Below are 21,204 nucleotides of genomic sequence, written 5' to 3'. Positions count from 1 at the left end.
GATGATGGCCTGTCTCGAACAACATGTTTTGAGTGGTTTAAACGTTTTAATGAAGGTAGATCAGTTAAGGATAACGAATAACCTGGTGGATTCTCGACCAGTAAAACAAATGAAACTGTTGCTCTTGTTCGTGAAATTATTCGAAATAATCGTCGATTAACTATCATAGAAATTGCAGAAGACGTCGGAATATCTTATGGTTCGTGCCAAGAAATATTAACCAAAGAATTGGACATGAGCCAAATCGCAGCCAAATTTGTTCCTCGCCTCTTAACCGATGAACAAAAACAAAACCGAAAGACCATCGCTCAAGAACTTTTTGAAAGAGCAGAAAGTGACTTAGACTTTTAAAAAAATATTATAACAGGTGATGAAACTTGGATTTACAGGTATGATGTTGAAACCAAGCGTCAATCATCGCAATGGAAGTCAGAAAAATCTTCTAGACCAAAACAAGCAAGGCAGGTGAGATAAAATGTGAAAATCATGTTAATTACATTTTTTGATTTTTGTGGTATAGTTCATGGGTGCCTCAGGGGCAAACAGTAAATCAGCATTTTTATTTAGAAGTCATGAAAAGATTACGTGAAAATGTTAGGAAAAAAAGGCCAGAAAGTTAAATGTCTACTGTTAACTATATAATATTATTATTGTTTATTTTAATTCCTAAATATAATAGTTATAATAATATCTAATAATAAATTATAATAACCTCAATAACACAACACAACACTAATTACTATTCAGCATTTTATTTAAATTGATTTGATTCATTTTACATAGAAGCATAGTCTATGTGTCAATCGTTAATACATACTCTCCTTCGCGGTTTTTTTTGTAGATAATTAATATTAATCGTGAATCGTGATCGTTATTTAAACGTTACTGTGGTATTTTATATATTTTAACAATATGAGTGATTCCGAAGATAACCCACGTTTGAAAACACCAGAAAAAGTTAAGCGATCTAGAAATGAAGGTTCAGTAAAATTATGTCACAAAAAGCAAAAGTTTCGGAACGAATGGATACAAAAAACAGAATTTAAAAGTTGATTGGTCCCAGTATAAAACGATATTTATAAAGGTAAATGTAAATAGTGTAATACTGAAATGACAGCTGAATTAACAGCAATAAATTATATGACTTCTAGAAAACACCAAGTTATAATTCGATCAACTAAAAAATGTGAAAAACCAATACCTACCGTGTTATTTTAATGACAGTTAAAAAACAAAATTGATTGACGACATTAAAAAAGCCGAGATATTACTAAGTGGTTTCATTTCTGAGCATAACTGTCTTTTATTATCATGGATCATTTAACTGCTCTTTGCAAAGAAATTTTCGTCGAATCTAAAATTGCTTCATACTTAAGCATGGGTCGTACTGAAACAGCTGCTATAATAAAAAATGTCATCACGAAACACTTACAGACAAATTAAAAACTTACAAAATTTAGCGTCATCATAGATGAAAGTACAGATATTGGTACAGTTAAAAGTCTATGAATTTGTGTACAACATTTTGATTCAAAATTAAATAAACTTGAAACAAAATTTTAGAAATTAATACAGATATTCACAGACTCCAAAAGTGTTAATATTGGTGCCACAGTGGAAACAATATTTAACGAACTAACAGCATCATTTGTTGTTGATAATGTACCACTTAAGAATATATTAGGTATAGTGTTTTTTTAAACAACCATACATAATATTTACAATTACTATGCATTATAATCATTGTAATTGCCCTAGTTAGGTGGTTAATACAATTACATTAAATTTTAAATATTTGATTTAGGATTTGCTACAGATGGCTGTAGCTCCATGATGGGACAATGGAACTCTGTTTCAAGTAGATTCAAAGAGTTGTACCCAGGTAAGATTTTTGAATTTTAGATTGAACAATATTTTTGTACTTGAATGTTCTAGGAATATTTATCCAAAAGTTAATATGCCACAGTTTACACTTAAACGCTAGTTCTGCCTGTAAAGAATTACCAAGGCAATGCGAAGACCTCTGTCGTGATATTTACAACTATTTCAAGTCTAGCTGCAAACGAGTGTCACAATTTCGAGAGTTTCAAGAGTTTTGTGAATTTAAACCACAAAATACACAGTAACTATTTCTGAGCATAATATTTGGTCCAAATCCTCTATACAATTAGCGCTAGGTAAATTTTGAAAATAATTTAAACAAAATATATTTTTTTTTTAAAGCCTAACTCAATTGAATAGGAGTTGGATTACAATTATTACCTTTTTGTTGGAGGAAAGTACAGAATAGATTTTCCAAACAATCTTGATTTATTCTACCAGTATACAGAACATAATTTATATAATTTGTTAGATTTAAAGAAGTGTAAAGCATTTGTAATCCATTTATAGAAATAAGCCAACCTTTGATGAAATTCATAAATTTAGTTTCATCAATTTTCTTAAACTTGTGAATGACCTTTATGTTTCTAAATACATCAGCCATTTTATTTAAATGGTTAATTTGTTCTGGAGTATTTTTGAATGGTCGTTTAAAAGATTTAAGGCCTGGAATATTTAAAGAATTAAACATATCGAATAATTTGTTCATATCATTTATGACATTTATTGTGAATTGAGCAGAAGGCAGTAGAATTTTAGAAAGTAACATAGTTGAAATGTCAGCTACAACGCTCTCACAAAAATTTGAGCAGCTAAAAACTCTCATTTTTTCAAACGGGCTAGGATAGATGTGAAAATATTTTAATTTAGGAGTTAAACAAAGATCACATTCAGAATCATAATTATAAAAGACACAATATGATCTTTAGTTATAATGTTGTCATAAATTATATTTAAATAACATATTACGGGTTGATTTTAAAAGATGAAGAGGATCATAAATATAAATAATTTGTTTATCTTCTGTCTCACAAAATGGCCGGTCAGGAGAAACATAAAGATCATTAGCTAAACGGGTAAAATTTGATCCTTGATCTGTTACAAATGCTTTAATATTTTGATTAATATTTTGAAGATGACAGATTGTAGTTACAATTATATCTTTTAAATCAGTACCACTGTATAGGCTTGAAACTAGAAAGTAGGCAATGGGTTGTTTCCATTTGTGGTTTATACCTCTGATCATCAGAACCAAAGCATATTTGGCCGGTTAATATTTCTTCAGAGATATGGATTCATTAGATCATAGAGGTTAGTTTTTAAAGACATTTCATCAACACATAAATACAATCTAAAGCTTCAGATTTGAGATAACTAATTTTTAAAGATAAAAAATTGAAAAGGAAATCATTTAAACCTGAATTAAGTTCATATTTATTAGTAACATTTCTTAAGGTACGACTACTAGGAAGAGATAAAGAATTTTGTAATAATTTGTAAACTTGACCCTTTGGTTTTTTTTTTTAATTTTTCATTTGAGAATTAACCAACATAAATAATTTATCTAGGCTTTAAATTGACCTTACTCACTTTTAGACAATAATCTACTGAATATTTTTCAGCCAACTGTAAACTTAAAGTTTTAACTTTATGCAACAAGTATTTTTCTCTATCTTCAGTTTCTTTTCTTAATTTAATTTCTTCAGCAAGTGTTTCATGAAGTTTCAGCTTCCGTGGAGTATTTTTTGAAAGATATTTAGGTGTTTGAACACCCAAACTACTCATTTCAATTTCAGACGATGTTGATTTATCTGACATGTTAGTAGAAGACAAGTCTAAGATAAATATATATCTTTATATATTAGTATTATAGAGCCTTCTTATAATAAATTAATTTTGAAAGTATTAAGTAATTGTGATATTCATTAGTGTTACTCAATCTTTTAATTTAAGTAACACATCATCATGATCATCATTTACTTTATTTAAAAAAAATATGATACAGTAGATATAACAAATATGTATTATTTACCAGCAGTAGATGTCGAACACGATGGTGTGCTATCATTAATAAATGGATCTTGACATTGTCAAATTAATGGAACCTCTTCAGCTAAATTTCCAAATATTGTTGGTATTGCATCTGCTTCAATATATGTTTTTTGGAAATTACTAAACTTTTTGTCTTCAAAATGCAAAGAACATAGCCTATACTTATAAAAACTCATCTTATAAAAATTGTATTTCGTATATATATATATTTTTTTTTCTTCTGAGAACCCAAGAGTAAATATAATTTTTGAAGTATTATATGCAACATGCATTGGAAGTATGTATAGGATACTATTTATAGTACTTATATGATATCTTGAAATCGTCTACTCAAGGCAACATATGATATACCTAAGTCTATATTTATACATATATGTAAGCTATGTTACCTATTACTTTACTGGAAATTAACTAATTTACCATACTTATTAGTTATTGTTGTATAAAATAGGTTGTGTCTCATTGGTTTTTTAAGCAGCTAACTAAATTGAAAAGTAAACAAAAACTAAACAATTTACCAGTCTGTCATATGTAATTTTCATATCCATGCTGTATAAAACTAGGTACCAAAAGTGTGATAAATTTTACCATAAAACCGAATGTTTATCAATCAAATTGATATTGATTATTTAGATGCGAAATTCACCTAATTTAGAAGACAATAATCATAAAAAATATCATGGGTGGTTGAGTTAATAAGCCATTAACTCTAATTAAGTTAAGTCAAATGAAGGTTTTTTTTTCTTGGTTATTATAGCTTAATAATTATTAAGATAAGAAAGCAGTAAACTATTATCAATTTAAATAATAATAAATGAGCAGTTCCTGAATATAAATATTAATAGTAAGTAATAACCTAACTCATGGCTAATTGTACGGCCCAATGAATAGGTAACTAAAATACTGAAATCACAAAATATTGTATACTAAGATATAATAATTTTAATTAATACATAGTGGGGTATCTTTTAATAGAATTTAAGTTAGGAATGTTGATGATTTGAGGATCAGAAGCAGGCACAGCAATAGAATAAATTTCAAGAGGGTGCTCATGCTGTTTGGAACAGATACATTTTGTACCTAGATATTCTTCAACAACTTGTGATTTCTCAGATAAAAATTTAAAATTATTTTAACATAACGTAGCTATAGTTGCGCATATTTAATCTCTTATAACACTCGGTAGCGTATGTTTTAACATTTAACCTACTGCTTATATGGCTATTATATTTTAATATATGTATATGTTACGGTCAGGTTAATGATGAAAATTGAATATTTACGTTATTAACCGGTCATTAACGTTAGAAGCCAATTCGCTAGGTTATTTTCGTTAACTACCGGGCAATAACGTCAGTATCCAAGATAATAGGTATATGTTGTAAATTACAAAATAAAATAAAACAATTTTACCTCAATGGCCGAATCTTAACGTTATTAACCATTGACTGTTGGTCAATTACGTAAATAAAATGAATTACAGACTACACTTATTAATAATTGTCTTATTATTTTTTTACTATTAATAATATATTATATTTAATATTTATTATTTATTTTCGCAAGGCATGCTGTTGTGACATTTGGAGTTACACAATATTCCAGCTGATCGACAAATGCATTTGTTTGTTCTGCACTTTAGTTTGCAATTGCACTTTCTGTAACCTTGTGATCCAGTGATACTATTAAAACCTGCAGCTTCTCTCAGCATAATTTCTTTTTCGGTATTTACAGATTCCAAATCAACGAAACTTTCTTTGCAAGGATCTATCTGCGATCGAGTATACATATGTTTAATAATGCCGTTTTCCGTACCTAATTAAAGAGCATTTATAAATTCAAATAAATGTATCTAAATAATATAATTTATAAGTACCTACCTAATTTATATAAATCACCTTCAACTTTCCCTGTTTTCCATACATTTTACTAATTTATTAGCAAATGTATTCTCCATTACCGTATTTCAATTTTGCACGAAATCCATGTGCCATAAAAATCTGACAATGTCAATTGTTCACTTTGAAGTTTTTTAGTGCCAATTTTGGCTGGTAATAAAGTTTTTGCAAGCATTTCTACTTGCTGCCAATCAGAAATATTCAAAAAATATTTTTTTCAATTTGGGGTCATTTGCAAACATAATTTATATAAACTCTTTCAAATACTGTATCCTTTCTATCATATCATATGTTGAATGCCAACGAGTCAGGCAGTCTTTTATTTTTTATATTTTATTATAAATAGTCTAGGTCCCGTCTTCCGCCGTCGCGTCTCTGGCTATGGTGGTCTGCCGGGCTCTTTCCTCCTCTTCTTTAGCGGACAGGATGCCTCCCACCATACCATAGAACAGCCTGAACTGTTCCTCGGCGTCTCTTAGTATCACGAACTTCTCAGTGAGATCCTCCGGGAGAAGCTCAAACTCTGGGCCGCAAATAATCCGAGGAAGATCATCCACGGTCGGTCGATGACCTAGCTGAGTGCTCAGCTGATCGCAGAATCGGTCCCAGTAGGTGCACTCAAACAGTGTGTGCTCTGCGGTGTCGGAGCTGTCCAAACACTGGTAGCAGTGTGGGCTGTCGGCCCTTGCCATCCGGTTCAGGTACCATTGAAAGCATCCGTGGCCCGTTAGTGCCTGTGTCATGTGGAACGTCAGAGGCACTAATGGTACAGTTCTGCCTAACCATCTACCTATATCCGGAATGGCGCGACGCGTCCATGCGGCTTTTGAGATCGCTTCCCACCTTGCCTGCCATAGAGCAATTGTAGTTTTGTGCTCCTCGAGTTTGACTGCTTGTTTAGACGGACGCCGTTCTCCTGGCTCAAAAGTGGCGTTCAGCCGAGACCTTTTTCTCCCTCTCTCGAGCCCGGTCAGATCTGCCGGCGGCGTGCAGGCCAGAACCAGCGCGGCCTCATCCGAGACGGTTCGGTAGGCCCGTATTGTCCTCAAGGCGGCGGACCTCTGCGGGCGGATAAGGCTGGCCCTAGTTCTGGCGACATTGGTAATCGAATTGATCCATACTGGGGTGGTGGTCATCAGATCACAATTTTCAACAAGATAAGATACCTAGGGGTTATATTAGACAAAGGGCAACTGATGATATCTGTGAGAGACCAGCAAAAATACTTCATAGAATATCAACCGTTCAAGATACGACTCTAATCAAGGTTAGTGATGTTAAATATATTAAAAGAAATATGTATAATGCGAGAAGAAATTTACTACCTCCATTACCAAATACAACTCAGTCTGTTCAGGAAGCCTTACACTCTATGCAATATAAAAGCTCGAAAGGAGAGGATATGCTTCTCTATAATGATTTAAATAGTGAACTCGTAATTATATGTTGTGTATCAAATTTAGAAGTATTATGTAAGGCAGAAATGTTATAAGCATATGGAACTTTTAATATTGTCCTAAGCACTTCCTTCAACTTTTTAGTGTACATGGATATTTTAACGGGTACTATATACCATTGGTATTTGGTTTATTAAAAAATAAATCAACTAACACGTATATAAATTTTTTTCAAGCTTTGAAAGAAAAATGTACTGAAAACGGGTACATGTTGAAACCCAAATCTATAGCTATTGACTTTGAAAAAGCTATTCATTCTGCTTGCCTAAACGTTTGGCCTGAAGTCATAATTGTAGGATGCCGATTTCACTTAACACAGGCCTGGTGGAGACGAATTCAAAAAGTTGGTTTAAGTTCAGAGTATAAATTAAACGGATCTATTATTAGAGAATGGTTATTACATGTGTTTGGAATGGTATTTTTAGAGCCAGAAAATGTTTTCGATTATTTTAATTATGAATTAATGCCTACAATGCCTGAAGATGATCGACTTGTACAATTTTCTTGCTATATTTTAAACACTTATATTTTATTTGCTGACTTTCCTCCTAATATTTGGGCATCAGCTTCCGCAACTTTAACACGGACTACTAATGCCTGTGAATCTTTCCACAGTCATTTTAATAAAAGCTTTTTTACTCCTCATCCTCATATTTATAATTTTATGGATAAATTATTAGAGCTACAGTCCGAAATTTACATAAAAATCAATAGTATAAATGAAATGAAAAAATATAAATTTCAAAACAACAAATCAAAAAAAAAATTTCAAACGATGAAAAAAATTATTCAAAAATATAATGAAAATACAATTACGAGAGCTGAATATGTAAAAATGATGTCTCATTACTATGCTGAATGCTGATATATAACTTATAATTTTATTATACCTACTATTAATTCTATATTATATAATTTATACTTTTTTTTTTAGTATTACAATTTTTTTATTATTATTTACTGTAAAAATTAACCTAAAAATATTTAAAACAACTTATTAATTCCATAATATTAAAAATAATTTTTGGAGGATAGTGATAGTCGCCTCCTCGTGGTGTCCTCTGGGTAATACTAAATGACTATAATAAAGATAATATTTCTTCTGGGCGCAATTTACTACATAGAAATTTATACCTGGAAAATACCGGGCGCAATTTACAACATAGAAATGTATACTCAAAAAATACAGGGCGCAATTTACAATTTTTTCCTTTCGTCGGGCGCAATTTACGTTTGCCCAAAGAACCATTATTATTATTTGTATTGTTCATCATAATAAATCGTTAAATCAAAAATATTTAATTAAAATTACCGGTAAAAATTGAACCATCTCCAAAGCTTTGCAATTGAATTTCATTTAACATGCGTTCAGTTTGTTTATAAGTTGAATCAACATTTTCAATATCTTCATTAAGTAGATTGCCTATTTGTTCGTCATCAAGTATTGAACAATTTTCATCAGCCTCACTATAAAAAACAAAAGTAAACTATTTTAATTGTAGATAAGTAATTTTAATAAACATTACATATCTACATTAAGTAGATAGGTATAATAGTTTAACACAAGTTTTTAATTGAAATTTTTTAACTAAAAATTATATAAGTATTAGAAAATATATTTCCAGAGTAATTATCAATTGAATTTTTTTTATCATTAATTAAAATGCTTGGGTACAACAAATAATTAAGGGACTACAATTGAGTGAAAAAAATAGCTGTGTTAAAATAAGAAAAAAAGTTATTCTAAATACCTACAGTCATAGTTCTATTTTGTGTGTGATATACAGGTACTTGGTACCTAACCTTTTTTTGGCTGCATCCAAGTTGGGTACCAAATTTAAAATTGCTACACTAGTTGGGTCCCGAATTATTTTAGGTACTACACTAGTTGGGTCCCGGATTTTTGTAGGTACTATACTAGTTGGGTCCCGGATTTTTATAGGTACTATACTGCTAGTTCGGTCCCGGATTTTTATAGTTATTACACTAGTTTGGTCCTGAATTATTTTAGCTACAACATTAGTTCTTGAATATTTTTTGGTAAGTACTACACTATACTAACATTTTCCTTCCCATTTTAACAGACTTAGGACTGTCTATAATTTATTTAGATCACAGGTATGGTTAAAAACCTAATCTAACATTTTTAATATTTTTTCACTTACACCTATATAGCATTATGGCTATATTTATATTATATAATATGTATTTTTATACTTGGTTTTTAACATTTTTAATATTTTTACCAACAAAAAAGTGATTTATTTTTTATACAATTCTTCTAACTTCTTTAATGGAAAAGAAACAAAAAGAATATACTGTAAAAAACAATTTCAACCATAACTGTGGTCTAAATGGATTATAGACAGTCCTAATTCTGTTAAAATGGGAAGGAAAATGTTAGTATAGTTACTTACCAAAAAATATCCAAGAACTAATGTTGTAGCTAAAATAATTCAGGACCCAACTAGTGCACTGAAAGAAAAATTTTGATCATATTAAGAAAAAACTATGTTTGTTTGATAAATATCTTGTCACTATTCAACCCATAAGATTTTTGTCAAAACAATAAATGTTTAATTATTAATACGATAATATTATTCCGAATGTCAGTCTTATATTATTAACAATGGTCTTGTTGAATTAATAACTACTGTTTTCGAATGAAAAATTTGGTTTGCTAGAGATTTTGCCAAACTTACAGACATAGGTATTTCTTGGGACAGTACTTGTGCAATAAGTATGTCTACTAATGTTGTCCGTATACCATCATTCAGTTTGTTGTGTGTTTTAAAATTGTCTAATATCAGGGAACCTTGAGTAGACGAAGTGAGAACTTCTTCAACTCTTAAATTATGGCATGATTTATGACGTTTTGGAAGAGGTTCTGTATTTGATTTGTATAAAGATATTTCGTTGGAGTTTGTATTTTGGCAATTATTTAAAATATTTATGTTATTTTGCCATTGCTCTAGCTCTGCTTCAAACTTAAATATTATTCCGTATGGAAAATTATTTAAAAGTTTGTAAACATGCTCATTTCTCATGCGAGAAAGAGTTGTCATATCTATAATTTGATCTACAAAAATAAGCAACATAGAATAAATTACTATAAACTATTAGTTAATCATCCATTTTATGTAAAAATAGGAAAAACAAGAAACAGTGATCAAGACTTTAACCTAATAAAGAATATTAATAATAATTATCATCATAATTTATAATTATCAGTCATAGTTTTTATAACGTTTTTCCTACCAACACATGTTTGATAAACACATTTTAATCGCCATGAATCGAATAATTCTTGCATTCTTGGTAGATCTTCAACTGGGTAATTATAATCTAATACAATACTGCCAGTACTTCTATTAACTGGAGTATTAATAAATAAATCATCATCAAACGGAACAGGCTATCTATGAGATTCCTAATAAATTTTGATAAAATAGCAAATAATGAAGTCTAGTTTGAACTTATAAAATCTTATATTATTGTCTAATGTTTAATTTATTATAACTACTTACAGAACAAGATTGTTGTATACTTAAATATCACCCATTAGGAGTATAATCTGACATATTGATTAGTTACTTAAGTTATTGTACTAAGTATTAAATGAAAAATTGCAATACAAATCTGCAATTAAAACCAAAATGTACAAATAAAGTATTTAAATCAGTTTTTAAATAGGAAAAATTTTTTTGAGTATATACAATTTATAAAGATAGGGAAAGATTTAATACATTAATAGGTTATCGATCTGGTTTTGTGTACCACGGACTGGTAATTGATAAAAACCATGAGAGGTGGTTGGTAAGTAAAACGTCGTTTGAATTCAAATGTAATTTTTCCAGGACCACATCAGTCTGATCAGCGATATACTTATAAATTAAAAGACCAGGAACAATAGATGTTCGTAACGCAATGCCTTCATTAATTGCAATTGTTGTAGACTCTATAGAATATAGGTATTTTTCATTTCCAATAAATGACCGTAAATCCATAGTTTTAGAATTACTGCATCCTACATAGACTAGGTTCCTATTACTCTCTTTTACATGGTCATAACAATTTAAGCCTTCAAATTCAACAACCAACGCTAACCAATGTTCCTCCTGCTAAAGATTCGGACACTCCAGATTGCCTAGCGGCTACCCTACCAGGTGCGTCAAATGAATGCCAAAGACTGTCAGAAGACACGCTAATAACCACCTAGGTAAGTGTGCTAACCACTAACTACAAAAGCTATTTTACACTGATCTAAGAGAAGGCGAAACGACGACCTACCAGACCAAACACTACTAAGACCACTCACCAAGAGGCTACACCCTTATCTTATAGCGTTTTTCCTGCTGATTCAGCCATATCCAACATATACGCTTACAAAACATCCAAAAACAGTCAACTTAAGGCCACCGCTACTGACTTAGCAGTAGCTCAGCTCACTACCATAATCTCAAATCTTACATCTAACAATATGAAGGTAAAAATGCTCTCCTTTACTTGCTGAGATTTTTCCACTATTTTTAGGCCATCAAGAAGAATAACACTCGCTTACTATTTTGGAACTGTCAAGGCGTCACTTTGAGACGCCTTGAACTCATTGACTTTGTACATAAACAAAAATATACATGTTGCTACTCAACAAGTCTCATCTCGTTGACCAACGTTCTATCAACATATCCAACTACTTTACCTACATAACAAATCATCCCTAAGTCCTTAGCCACTCGACTAGAGATGGTACCGCAATTTTCGGTCATAGGCGATACACTTATTACCATGTTAACATTTCAATTACTTCCTTAAATAATACCACCGTTCACATTCAAGTTTTCCTACTGGATACTCCTTACAATACCATCGCAGCTGGTGACCTAAACAGCAAACACTATCTTTGGCTCAGTCACAGGCCTAACATATCTGATAACGTTCTTTCTCACTTCATCAGTTCTAGAATGATCTTGATGTAGCTGCTCCAGATACTCTTACGCACTATCCAATCACAATTCAGACATAAAATATATCGTAACTGTAAAAACCAAAAACATCCACTATCACATTGAAAACTTATCGTGTGATCTCTCTTCTGACCAAACTCCAGCTATTCTTGAATTCCACCATACCTCTACGAACCTCCCAGAGCCCTCTTCTTCCAGCGGTTCCACTACCAGTTTTATCGAATCACCCCAAGTAACAATTTCCAATGATAAACGTTGATTAATATTTAGTTTAGATTTTAAAATAATTATTTTGTTTTTAATGTTAATACAAAATGTATTATCATTTAAAAAATAATATTTTAGATGTAATATTTATTTTTATTATATTAACATTGAAGATTAAATATTAAGATCCAACCACTAAAATATATTTAATCAACATTTAATACAATATATATATCATTAATTAATTATTTAATACATATACATAAATAAATAATTAATTATTAATATTATTATTACATTAATGTATATTCAAAGGTATATTCATGTATGAATTTATTTCAATATAATTATATTATATAATAGAACATTTAAAAAATAAGTGTTCGTACGCGCATTATTATTACGTATTATGTATTTATGTATAATATAATATAAATTATACTATATTATATAATATAACATTATATTAATTGTATAATATGCTGCGTATAGCGTATACGTTTTACTGTACAAATAATGGGTGCAAGAGTTATTTCTATGAGTATAGCCCTAAACAGTATAATAATGTGACAAATATAAATTATTGGTGAAACTGCAGTGTACCGAATTTATATTATAATATGCTCCTGTATAATATTATATAGTTGCTGTAAGCCCCTCCTATCTATAGTTATGCAGATGATAGGTATTTGCAGGTTTATAATAATTATAATTATGTTAAAAAGCAACAGCTGTAGCCTGTAGTGGTTACTGGTTCTTATACTTTTATATGCATACAGTGGATTCAAATTCTTATAGCAGCTGAGCCCTTAGGTTAAAATGTAGTCAGACGTCAGAGTCTCAGAGTCCTGACTATCGCGCTCGATCGTGCACAACGGTCACCGATCAAAACTGTCCCGCAATAAGTATACACTGGTTCCAAATAAATTGTACGTAAACGGTTATTAGTGTAAGAGTAAACACATATTATATTCAAGTCGTACTAATATTGGAACTGGCTGTATATCGTCGTCGTTTCTTGGTGGAGTATGCTGCATACTGTATGCACTCCGCCGAACGAAAACCAATCACGAAAGCGTCATGTTATATTTTTTGAAATAGAAAATACTAAATAGCTATAATATTAAATATTAGCCATGAATTAACAGTTTCAGTATATACGGACTTAATATTATTTATGTTATAATGGTTTATTACGAATTACGAAGCATTGATTCTGATAATTTAATCAAAATTATTTTACTCACTGTATACTATAAATAAATACTGTAGAAGTTAAAATATTCTGAAATCCCTATACCGTCAGCATAATACCTACCGCCGCGCCGGGCTATCATATTATATTATTATTATAGATGCGTAGTGCGTACTTCCTTTGGAGTTTGGAATTCCCTGTGACAAAAAAGACAACAACAGTGAACAACCGTCAACCATAGATAAATCGCTAATCGCTATATGTATAATTGCATTTGTTATCGATATTCCATCTATTCCAAGACAGCAGGCTATCGTGTTCGCGTCGTTCGCGACAATTATTGGTCAATTTCTGTTATTGTCGCCGACTCGCCGTCGCCGTTAGTCGTTACTCAACCGGCGTGTATCGACTGTATCGACACGACGACATTGTATATTTGTATGATCGTGTATCGTTTATCGATTTTTATATTTTATTCTATTCGTCCTTGTTTGAGTTGTTTGGCTATACTTGTATACTTATAGTATACAGTATACTTGTCAGTTGTCTATGGCTATAGCCCACGACTACGAGAGTGCGAGACTGCAAGAGTCTGAAATCCTATTATCCTAATCATTATAGGTAAGACCTTTGTCTATTGTCGTTTATTCTATTCTTCGACTTTCAATATTATTAATAAATTCATTATTATAGTATTATACCACCAACGTGACAACGTCCAACATTACATTCGGGCGTTCGGCACTTGACAACAGTTGGCAGTTTGTATCTACCTTATGTTACGCTAGGCCACTAGCTGTAGTTAAAGTAAGTATTCTACTATTCTTTAATAATTAGTAATTAATTATAGCGTGTATAATGCTTTCTACAAGACATTTTATTCAAATAATAATTTTTAAAATTTCTAAAAAAAAATGTTTAGTTTAAATAAAATTTCATACTTTTTGGTCCAATTGGCATAAGTCATTAATTAGTATTACTTGTATACTATAGAAGAAATAAATATAAGATTAATGATTAATTTAAACATAATAATATTATTTCTATGCTTGGTTGCGTAAGATGACTTAGGTATGCCACTTATATAATTTTATTGGTCGGGTACACAAGGCTTAATTTGACTTATGCCTGTTGTAGTGTAATATTATAGCCTAATTTTCTGTACTTTGATGTAGGTACCTATTTAATTTAAAAACTATTTTATCTCATATTGTAATTTCAAGCTTGATGTTATATGTTCGTACTTTGTGAGTGGTATTTGGTGAATATTACCTATATGAAGTTTTTAATTTTAAATGTAGGTACCTACCTAGGTACCTGTTTTAATTAATAAATGTATTTACTCTTGTTTAGGTATTTGTCGGTACCTATTGGTTTTATTAATACAGTTTCATTTCATCCTGGCAACTTGGTGAATCATTTTTATATGAACAACTAAGTATTGGAAAATTGTTAGTTTAATCTTAATATATGATAGTTGATAGTAAATTGTTCATATTATTTAGTCATAAGTACTCAAGTATCAATTATACATCCTGAGAATATTATTTTTTACATAATTTTATTGCCGAAACATTAATATTTTTAATTTGTTAACCTATATAATATATCGTCAGTGGTGTCTTTAAATAAAATGTCACTAAGTAGGTCTACCAAACGTAGAAAATGTTTAAAAGAGTCAGAAGAGCTAAATTTGGCAATAGAAAGTAGTTCCACCATTTTTCAGTCAGCTAGTACATCTTTAGAACATGAATTAATTTATGATGTTGAGAATGTAAATAATTCTAATACTACTGAAAGTAGTAGTACTGAAAGTAATTTTATAAATTATTATGAATCTAATTTAATGGTTAATATTAATTTTGATAATAATATCCTGATTCCAAATTTTTCATCAGATTCAGATAATTTTAGTGATCATGAAAATAGTGAAAATGTTTTAACTAATATTAAAAATTGGGCTGTTCAACACAAAATTTCACATATAGCGTTATCGAATTTATTAAAAGTGTTAAAAACAAACCATAACTGTTTTCATTATTTTCCAAATGATTCTAGAACATTATTAAAAACAAATGTAAGTAAACAACCCTTACATATTCAAACCATAAATCCTGGATTTTTTTATTATTTTGGACTAGTCAATGGTATTAAATCTTGCATTGGTAAAAATAATTTTTCTGATGATACTATTAAGTTACACATAGGAATCGATGGCTTGCCTTTGACAAAGTCTACTAATAGCCAGTTTTGGCCAATACTTTGTTGTATAAGAAATTTTAATTCTATTCATCCATGTGTCTTTTTAGTAGGTCTTTATTGGGGCCATGAAAAACCTCTAGAAAGTAATATGTATTTATCTGAATTAGTTACAGAATTAATCAATTTATGTACACATGGTATTGATCTTTCATTAGGTAAAAAAAAAGTTGTTGTTGAAGCTATTAGCTGTGATGCGCCAGCAAAAAGTTATATTTTAAAGATTAAAGGACACACAGGGTTTTCTTCATGCACTAGGTGTAAAATTGTTGGAGTTTTCTTAGAGAGAAGGGTTTGTTTCCCAGATATAATAAATGTTAAACGCACTCATGAGGAATTTCTTAATAGGTATGATGAAGATTATCAAACATCTGATCCTATTTCTATTTTGTCAAAAATTCCTGGCATAAACATGGTGCATAGTTTCCCACTTGATTACATGCATTTGGTTTGTTTGGGAGTAATCAAAAAAAAAATTTTAATATGGTTAGGTTGTATAAAAAACTCACCATTGTCTATTCGTTTACCCAGTAAAAGTGTTAAACTAATTTCAACCAGACTATTGCATCTCAAAATATGTGTCACGTGTGATTTTGCCAGAAAACCAAGGGGTCTTAATGAAGTGTTGAGATGGAAGGCCACAGAGTTCAGGACATTTATTTTGTATACTGGGCCAGTTGTGCTTCAATCTATAATAGGTGAAGAGTGTTATGAACATTTTATTTGTTTACATGTTTGTATGACAGTTCTTTTAAGTAATACCCATGGACGTCTATTAAATTTTATTGATAAACTTCTGAATTATTATGTTACCAAATTTGGTGAAATATATGGGAAAGAATTTATGTCACACAACATTCATGCTCTTCTTCATCTTGTCGATGATTATAAACAATTTGGCCCATTAGACAACTGTTCATGTTTTCCATATGAAAATTTTATGCAGTTATTAAAAAAAATGGTTAGAAGCAATGCAAAACCTTTGCAGCAGGTTGTTAAACGGTATGAAGAACTGAATGTGTTTGGTAGACTTACAATTAATGACAGTAAAAATTCTGAATTTTTTAAAAATATTCATTCTGATGGTCCTTTAGGTAAAGGTTGTTCATCCCCGCAGTATAACATTTTTTCTAAAAACAATTTTATTATTAAAATTAAATCATTGTCTGATTGTTATATTGGTTATTATGATACCACAAAAGTTCATATTATGAAAGTTTTAAATATTTGTTACCATACTGAAAGTAATAATAATGTATTTTTAGTACAAATATTCAATACTGTAGAACCCTATTACGTTACACCAATTAATAGCTTAAAGTTAGGTATTGCTTCTGTTTCAAATTTATTTAATGACTTTTTAATATGCGATGTAAATAAGGTTGGTTTAAAAAAATACATGTTACTTAATTCCAATAACGATAAAACTAGTAGTATTAAAATTGCTTTTCCTATATTACATTCATAACTAAGTTTTTTATGTACATAATAAATAAGTTTAGCTTAATATATTTGTTCTATATTATAATAGTTTATGTATTACAATATTAAATAATAAATGTTTTATTGTGCTGATATTTGTTTATTGTTTATTTTATTACATTGGACAGTATATTGTATCATGGAATCTTCAACATATTCTATTGTTAACTTCATCGATGATAATACTGTAGAAGGTGTTCCTAAGAGCTGGGTAAAAGAGAATGGGACATGTGCTTGGCCATCTAATCATAACAATGCCCGTAAAATGATTGAACAAAGATATGAACCAAATAACCAAGAATTTAAATTTTATAAAATAAGAGTATTAGGTTCAAACATAAGTGAGTTTTAATTCAGAAAAATAATGAAATTTAAAATACATATGAATTAACAGTAAATTTGTTCTTATTTTGGATCTTAAACAACCTTATAAGAACCAAATATTAATTTAAAAATGTTCAATATATTAATAGAAACTTTAGCAGAAGCACGGTTTAAAGCAAAACGTGCTGAACTCACATCCGACTTATCAGATGATGATAATAAGAAAAAGAAACTGACTGTGCCTGCCAAATGTCCTGTATTTTCAGGTATTTTTGATGAATTAATAGTATCTAGTTTTTTTTTTTTATTTTGTGTGATCAATATTTAATATTATAACTATATAATTATTTAATTATTCTAAAAAAATATATGTTCTAAATAATTATTCAAATGCCTATATATTATATCCAATATTTCTTTTATTCTAGATTCTGATGATAACTACGAAATTATGGCTATACCAGCACATAAAATAAAAAATAAAAATAAATATGGTTAGTATAATAATAAAAAAAAATAAAGTTTTAAAAATATTCAAATATTTCTTTTTATTCTAGATTCTGATGACAATGAAATTGTGACTAAACAAGTGCATAAAAGAAAGAATGAAGAAAAATATGGTTAGTATATTATATTATGATATAGAATTATTATTATATTGTTAATTCATAATCATAAATAAAATAAAATAATGTTCTAAAATTATTCAAATGTCTATATCCAATATTTCTTTTTATTCTAGATTCTGATGATGTCATTGAGATTATGGCTACACCAGTACATAAAAGAAAATATGAAAAAAAACAAGGTTAGTATCATCTTTGTGTGAATTATTTTATATTAGCGTTTATTGAAAAGAAAGATTACAAAAATTGTTAAATTTAACTCAGGAAAATTTGATAAACCCATTAATGATGATAATGGTTGTCAGTATTTTATTTCTTTATCAAAAAAATCTTAAGCAAAATCAAACATTTTTAGATACAAACAGTTTATTATTACTTAACAAATTTGTTTAATTCTAATAATTAATATTTAAAGTTTCAGATTTTAAGTCTGACAGTGAAATAGCATCTGAACATAAATTTAAAAATCTTAAACGTGATAAAGATGATATCAAGGTTGATAAACTTAAAAAACCCGGATGGTCACCTTCGCCGAATAAAATACGGCAATGTGAATTTTCTCCAAAAGATAGTGAAAAATGTTCGCCTTTTAAAAGAAATTCCGGTATTATAATTTATTTGTTGTATCTGGTATATACATTTTTTTTGAATACTTTACGATAAATAATTAATAATTTTTAGATCAATTAGTACTAAAGAAGCCAGCAACTATTCAAAACAGTTCAAAAAAAAGTACTCCTGACAATGATTGTAAATTATAATCATAATTTTTCAAATTTATTGTGAATAATTTAAAGAAATATTTATATTTTTACAGCTGCTGAGAATTTAACTTTTAAAAGAAAGCTTTCTTATGCAAGTAGTTCAAAATCAAACAGTCTATTGTTTCTGGACAACATTTCTGATAACTCTGCAAGTCAAAAATCAAGATCTACTACTCGTTCAGTCGGTGATGAATGTATTGGTAAGAATAACTGAATTAATCCGTTCAAAGATGTTGATAATTGTATTATATTATTAGTATTATATGTTATTAATTGTACATTGTTTTTAAACTTTTAGATAGTGAATTCAAAAAACAAATATTGCGCCATATAATGTACTTCAAAGTCGAACTACAACATGTACTATCCAATCAAAATGAAAACTCTGAAAGATTGCTATCAATTGAAAAGTTATTAGAAGGAAAATCTAAAAATTATATGACTAACTTAGAGACTACTTACTTGTCAGATAATTGCCCTTTACCAATAGACAGCGAAATAGACTTGAATACAATAGAGGACAAAACTTTAGGAGATTTGGAGTTTAAAAATAATTTGGTAAATACAAACACATACTCTACTATTATCAACTGTTATTACAATGTTAGATTTTTTATATTATGATAATTTTTCAATATAATTTCAGATACATGAGTTATCCTGTGTTGGAGGCAAAAATTTAAAAGCCGCTGTTAAAAGGATAATGTTTAAATTATTTACCAACAGTTTTCTCTCGCAATATTCATTTTCTGGGAAGAAGGGGAAAAAGAAATTTTGTGATTTATTTATTCTTCCCATAATCTTAAGTAAGTGTTGAAATGTATATTGATAATTGGGTACATTAAATATTTTGTTTTTATTTTTGAAACAATCTATTAAGATAACCAGCTTATGTTATATGTTAGTTCACAGCTATAATTACTTGTGTACATAATATATTAGTTAGTAATTTAAATGATTTAAGCTATTAGATATTTTTTTTAATGTAGGTACTGTATATTGCACAATATCTTATATCTATTTTATACTGTATTATTATAATACATCTTAATTTCAGATGTTTACTCATATTTTTAGCTTAGATAAATTTTATAAATTTTATTAAATGTTAATTAGAGATGACAATAATAATTTTTGAAAAAAATCAGTACTAAACATAATATATTATAATGGAATTAAGTATAATATTTTCATATTTTAATTCAGAACTTTTATTTCTATAAACTTAATGTTAGTATACTAAATATTAATTAATACCCAATACATTTTAAATTCTTAGCAAAAGTGATATGAGCTATTAGTTTTATACAATGATATTAAATGCTATTTTTAGATTAACAATTTGTTATGTCCTTATTGATGCTCCAATTTTTATACACCAGTGACTAGTCACAATAAAATAAATGTATTTTATTAAAAATTGTCAGACAAAAGTGTTATGGTTAGCCTGTATTTTATAATAGTTAAAAATATATTTACTACTAAGTGATAAATAGCAATTAAACATATTTTGTAAAATTGTAATTGTAAATGTACTTTTTGCTTTAGAATCTATTAAGAAACAACTGAAATTCAAGAACACAATAAGTGATCACGAGATTGAAGAACCAATCAAAATTTACTTAGCTCAAGCACCATTTGCTGATAAAAATAAAAAATAATTATTAATTTATATAAGTTTTATTACTTGTTAAATATGATATTACAACAATAAATTGTTTTCCTTTTCTAATGATAAACTTATGTGTATGATGTGTTTGTGTATTTTCAAATCATGTACAATTTACATAATTATACCTGCATAAATATACTTTAAATAGAATATATTATAGTATTAGGTATAAGATATACATATCATTATCCAATGTTGATTAAATCATAAAAACTGTAGCAAGGGAAATATTTGAAAATATTAAATAATTAATATTACATATGATTGAGGCACAATATTGAATAAATATTTTTAGATAATGTCAAATAAATATATAAATTTGGTTCATTCAATGTTTATATAATCTTGGGGAAATATTTAAAAACGTATCCTCAATCAATAACCAATTTTCTACAAATATTAAAATTTTTATATATTTAAAAA

General features: G+C 28.9%; 2 protein-coding genes and 1 pseudogene across 4 annotated transcripts; 1 reads left to right on the top strand and 2 right to left on the bottom strand.

Annotated features, from left to right (window-relative positions):
• Positions 1 to 2,224: 2,224 nt before the first annotated feature.
• LOC149061934 (uncharacterized) lies at positions 2,225 to 4,109 on the bottom strand (annotated as a pseudogene).
• A 1,373-nt stretch (positions 4,110 to 5,482) lies between these two features.
• LOC107169874 (uncharacterized) lies at positions 5,483 to 6,006 on the bottom strand. The gene is made up of 3 exons (XM_089215144.1): positions 5,925 to 6,006; positions 5,814 to 5,843; positions 5,483 to 5,748 (listed from the first exon to the last, which is right to left on the bottom strand). Exons 1-3 carry the CDS (start codon positions 6,004 to 6,006, stop codon positions 5,483 to 5,485), a joined length of 378 nt encoding a protein of 125 aa, XP_089071270.1.
• A 7,431-nt stretch (positions 6,007 to 13,437) lies between these two features.
• On the top strand, positions 13,438 to 20,848 carry LOC149061933 (uncharacterized). 3 transcript variants are annotated; one of them, XM_089216098.1, is made up of 13 exons: positions 13,438 to 14,275; positions 14,348 to 14,461; positions 17,524 to 17,736; positions 17,869 to 17,985; positions 18,148 to 18,213; positions 18,277 to 18,339; positions 18,462 to 18,527; positions 18,761 to 18,949; positions 19,027 to 19,095; positions 19,163 to 19,309; positions 19,408 to 19,667; positions 19,756 to 19,915; positions 20,658 to 20,848. In XM_089216098.1, exons 3-13 carry the CDS (start codon positions 17,535 to 17,537, stop codon positions 20,768 to 20,770), a joined length of 1,452 nt encoding a protein of 483 aa, XP_089072224.1. In that variant the 5' UTR covers positions 13,438 to 14,275; positions 14,348 to 14,461; positions 17,524 to 17,534; the 3' UTR covers positions 20,771 to 20,848. The 3 variants fall into 3 exon arrangements, with proteins under 3 accessions (XP_089072224.1, XP_089072225.1, XP_089072223.1); XM_089216099.1 differs by having other exon boundaries at positions 13,438 to 14,461; XM_089216097.1 differs by lacking the exons at positions 13,438 to 14,275; positions 14,348 to 14,461 and having other exon boundaries at positions 17,361 to 17,736.
• Positions 20,849 to 21,204: the final 356 nt, after the last annotated feature.

The sequence above is a fragment of the Diuraphis noxia genome, unplaced genomic scaffold (assembly GCF_037042655.1).
Source record: "Diuraphis noxia isolate RWA-SAM2 unplaced genomic scaffold, SU_Dnox_SAM2 contig0001, whole genome shotgun sequence".
Lineage (NCBI taxonomy): Eukaryota > Metazoa > Arthropoda > Insecta > Hemiptera > Aphididae > Diuraphis > Diuraphis noxia.
Note: the sequence above shows the minus strand (reverse complement) of the source record. Positions and strands in the feature narration are given on the sequence as shown.

Excerpts from the sequence above, each read along its gene's own strand:
- LOC107169874 (XM_089215144.1), bottom strand. The coding sequence starts at position 6,006 with ATGCTTGCAAAAACTTTATTACCAGCCAAAATTGGCACTAAAAAACTT. Across the intron at positions 5,844-5,924 it reads GACATTGTCAGATTTTTATG|GGAAAGTTGAAGGTGATTTA; the intron begins GCACATGGATTT and ends TATGGAAAACAG. Across the intron at positions 5,749-5,813 it reads AGGTGATTTATATAAATTAG|GTACGGAAAACGGCATTATT; the intron begins GTAGGTACTTAT and ends CTCTTTAATTAG.
- LOC149061933 (XM_089216097.1), top strand. The coding sequence starts at position 17,472 with ATGTTTTATTGTGCTGATATTTGTTTATTGTTTATTTTATTACATTGG. Across the intron at positions 18,528-18,760 it reads AAAATATGAAAAAAAACAAG|TTTCAGATTTTAAGTCTGAC; the intron begins GTTAGTATCATC and ends TAATATTTAAAG. Across the intron at positions 18,950-19,026 it reads GCCTTTTAAAAGAAATTCCG|ATCAATTAGTACTAAAGAAG; the intron begins GTATTATAATTT and ends AATAATTTTTAG.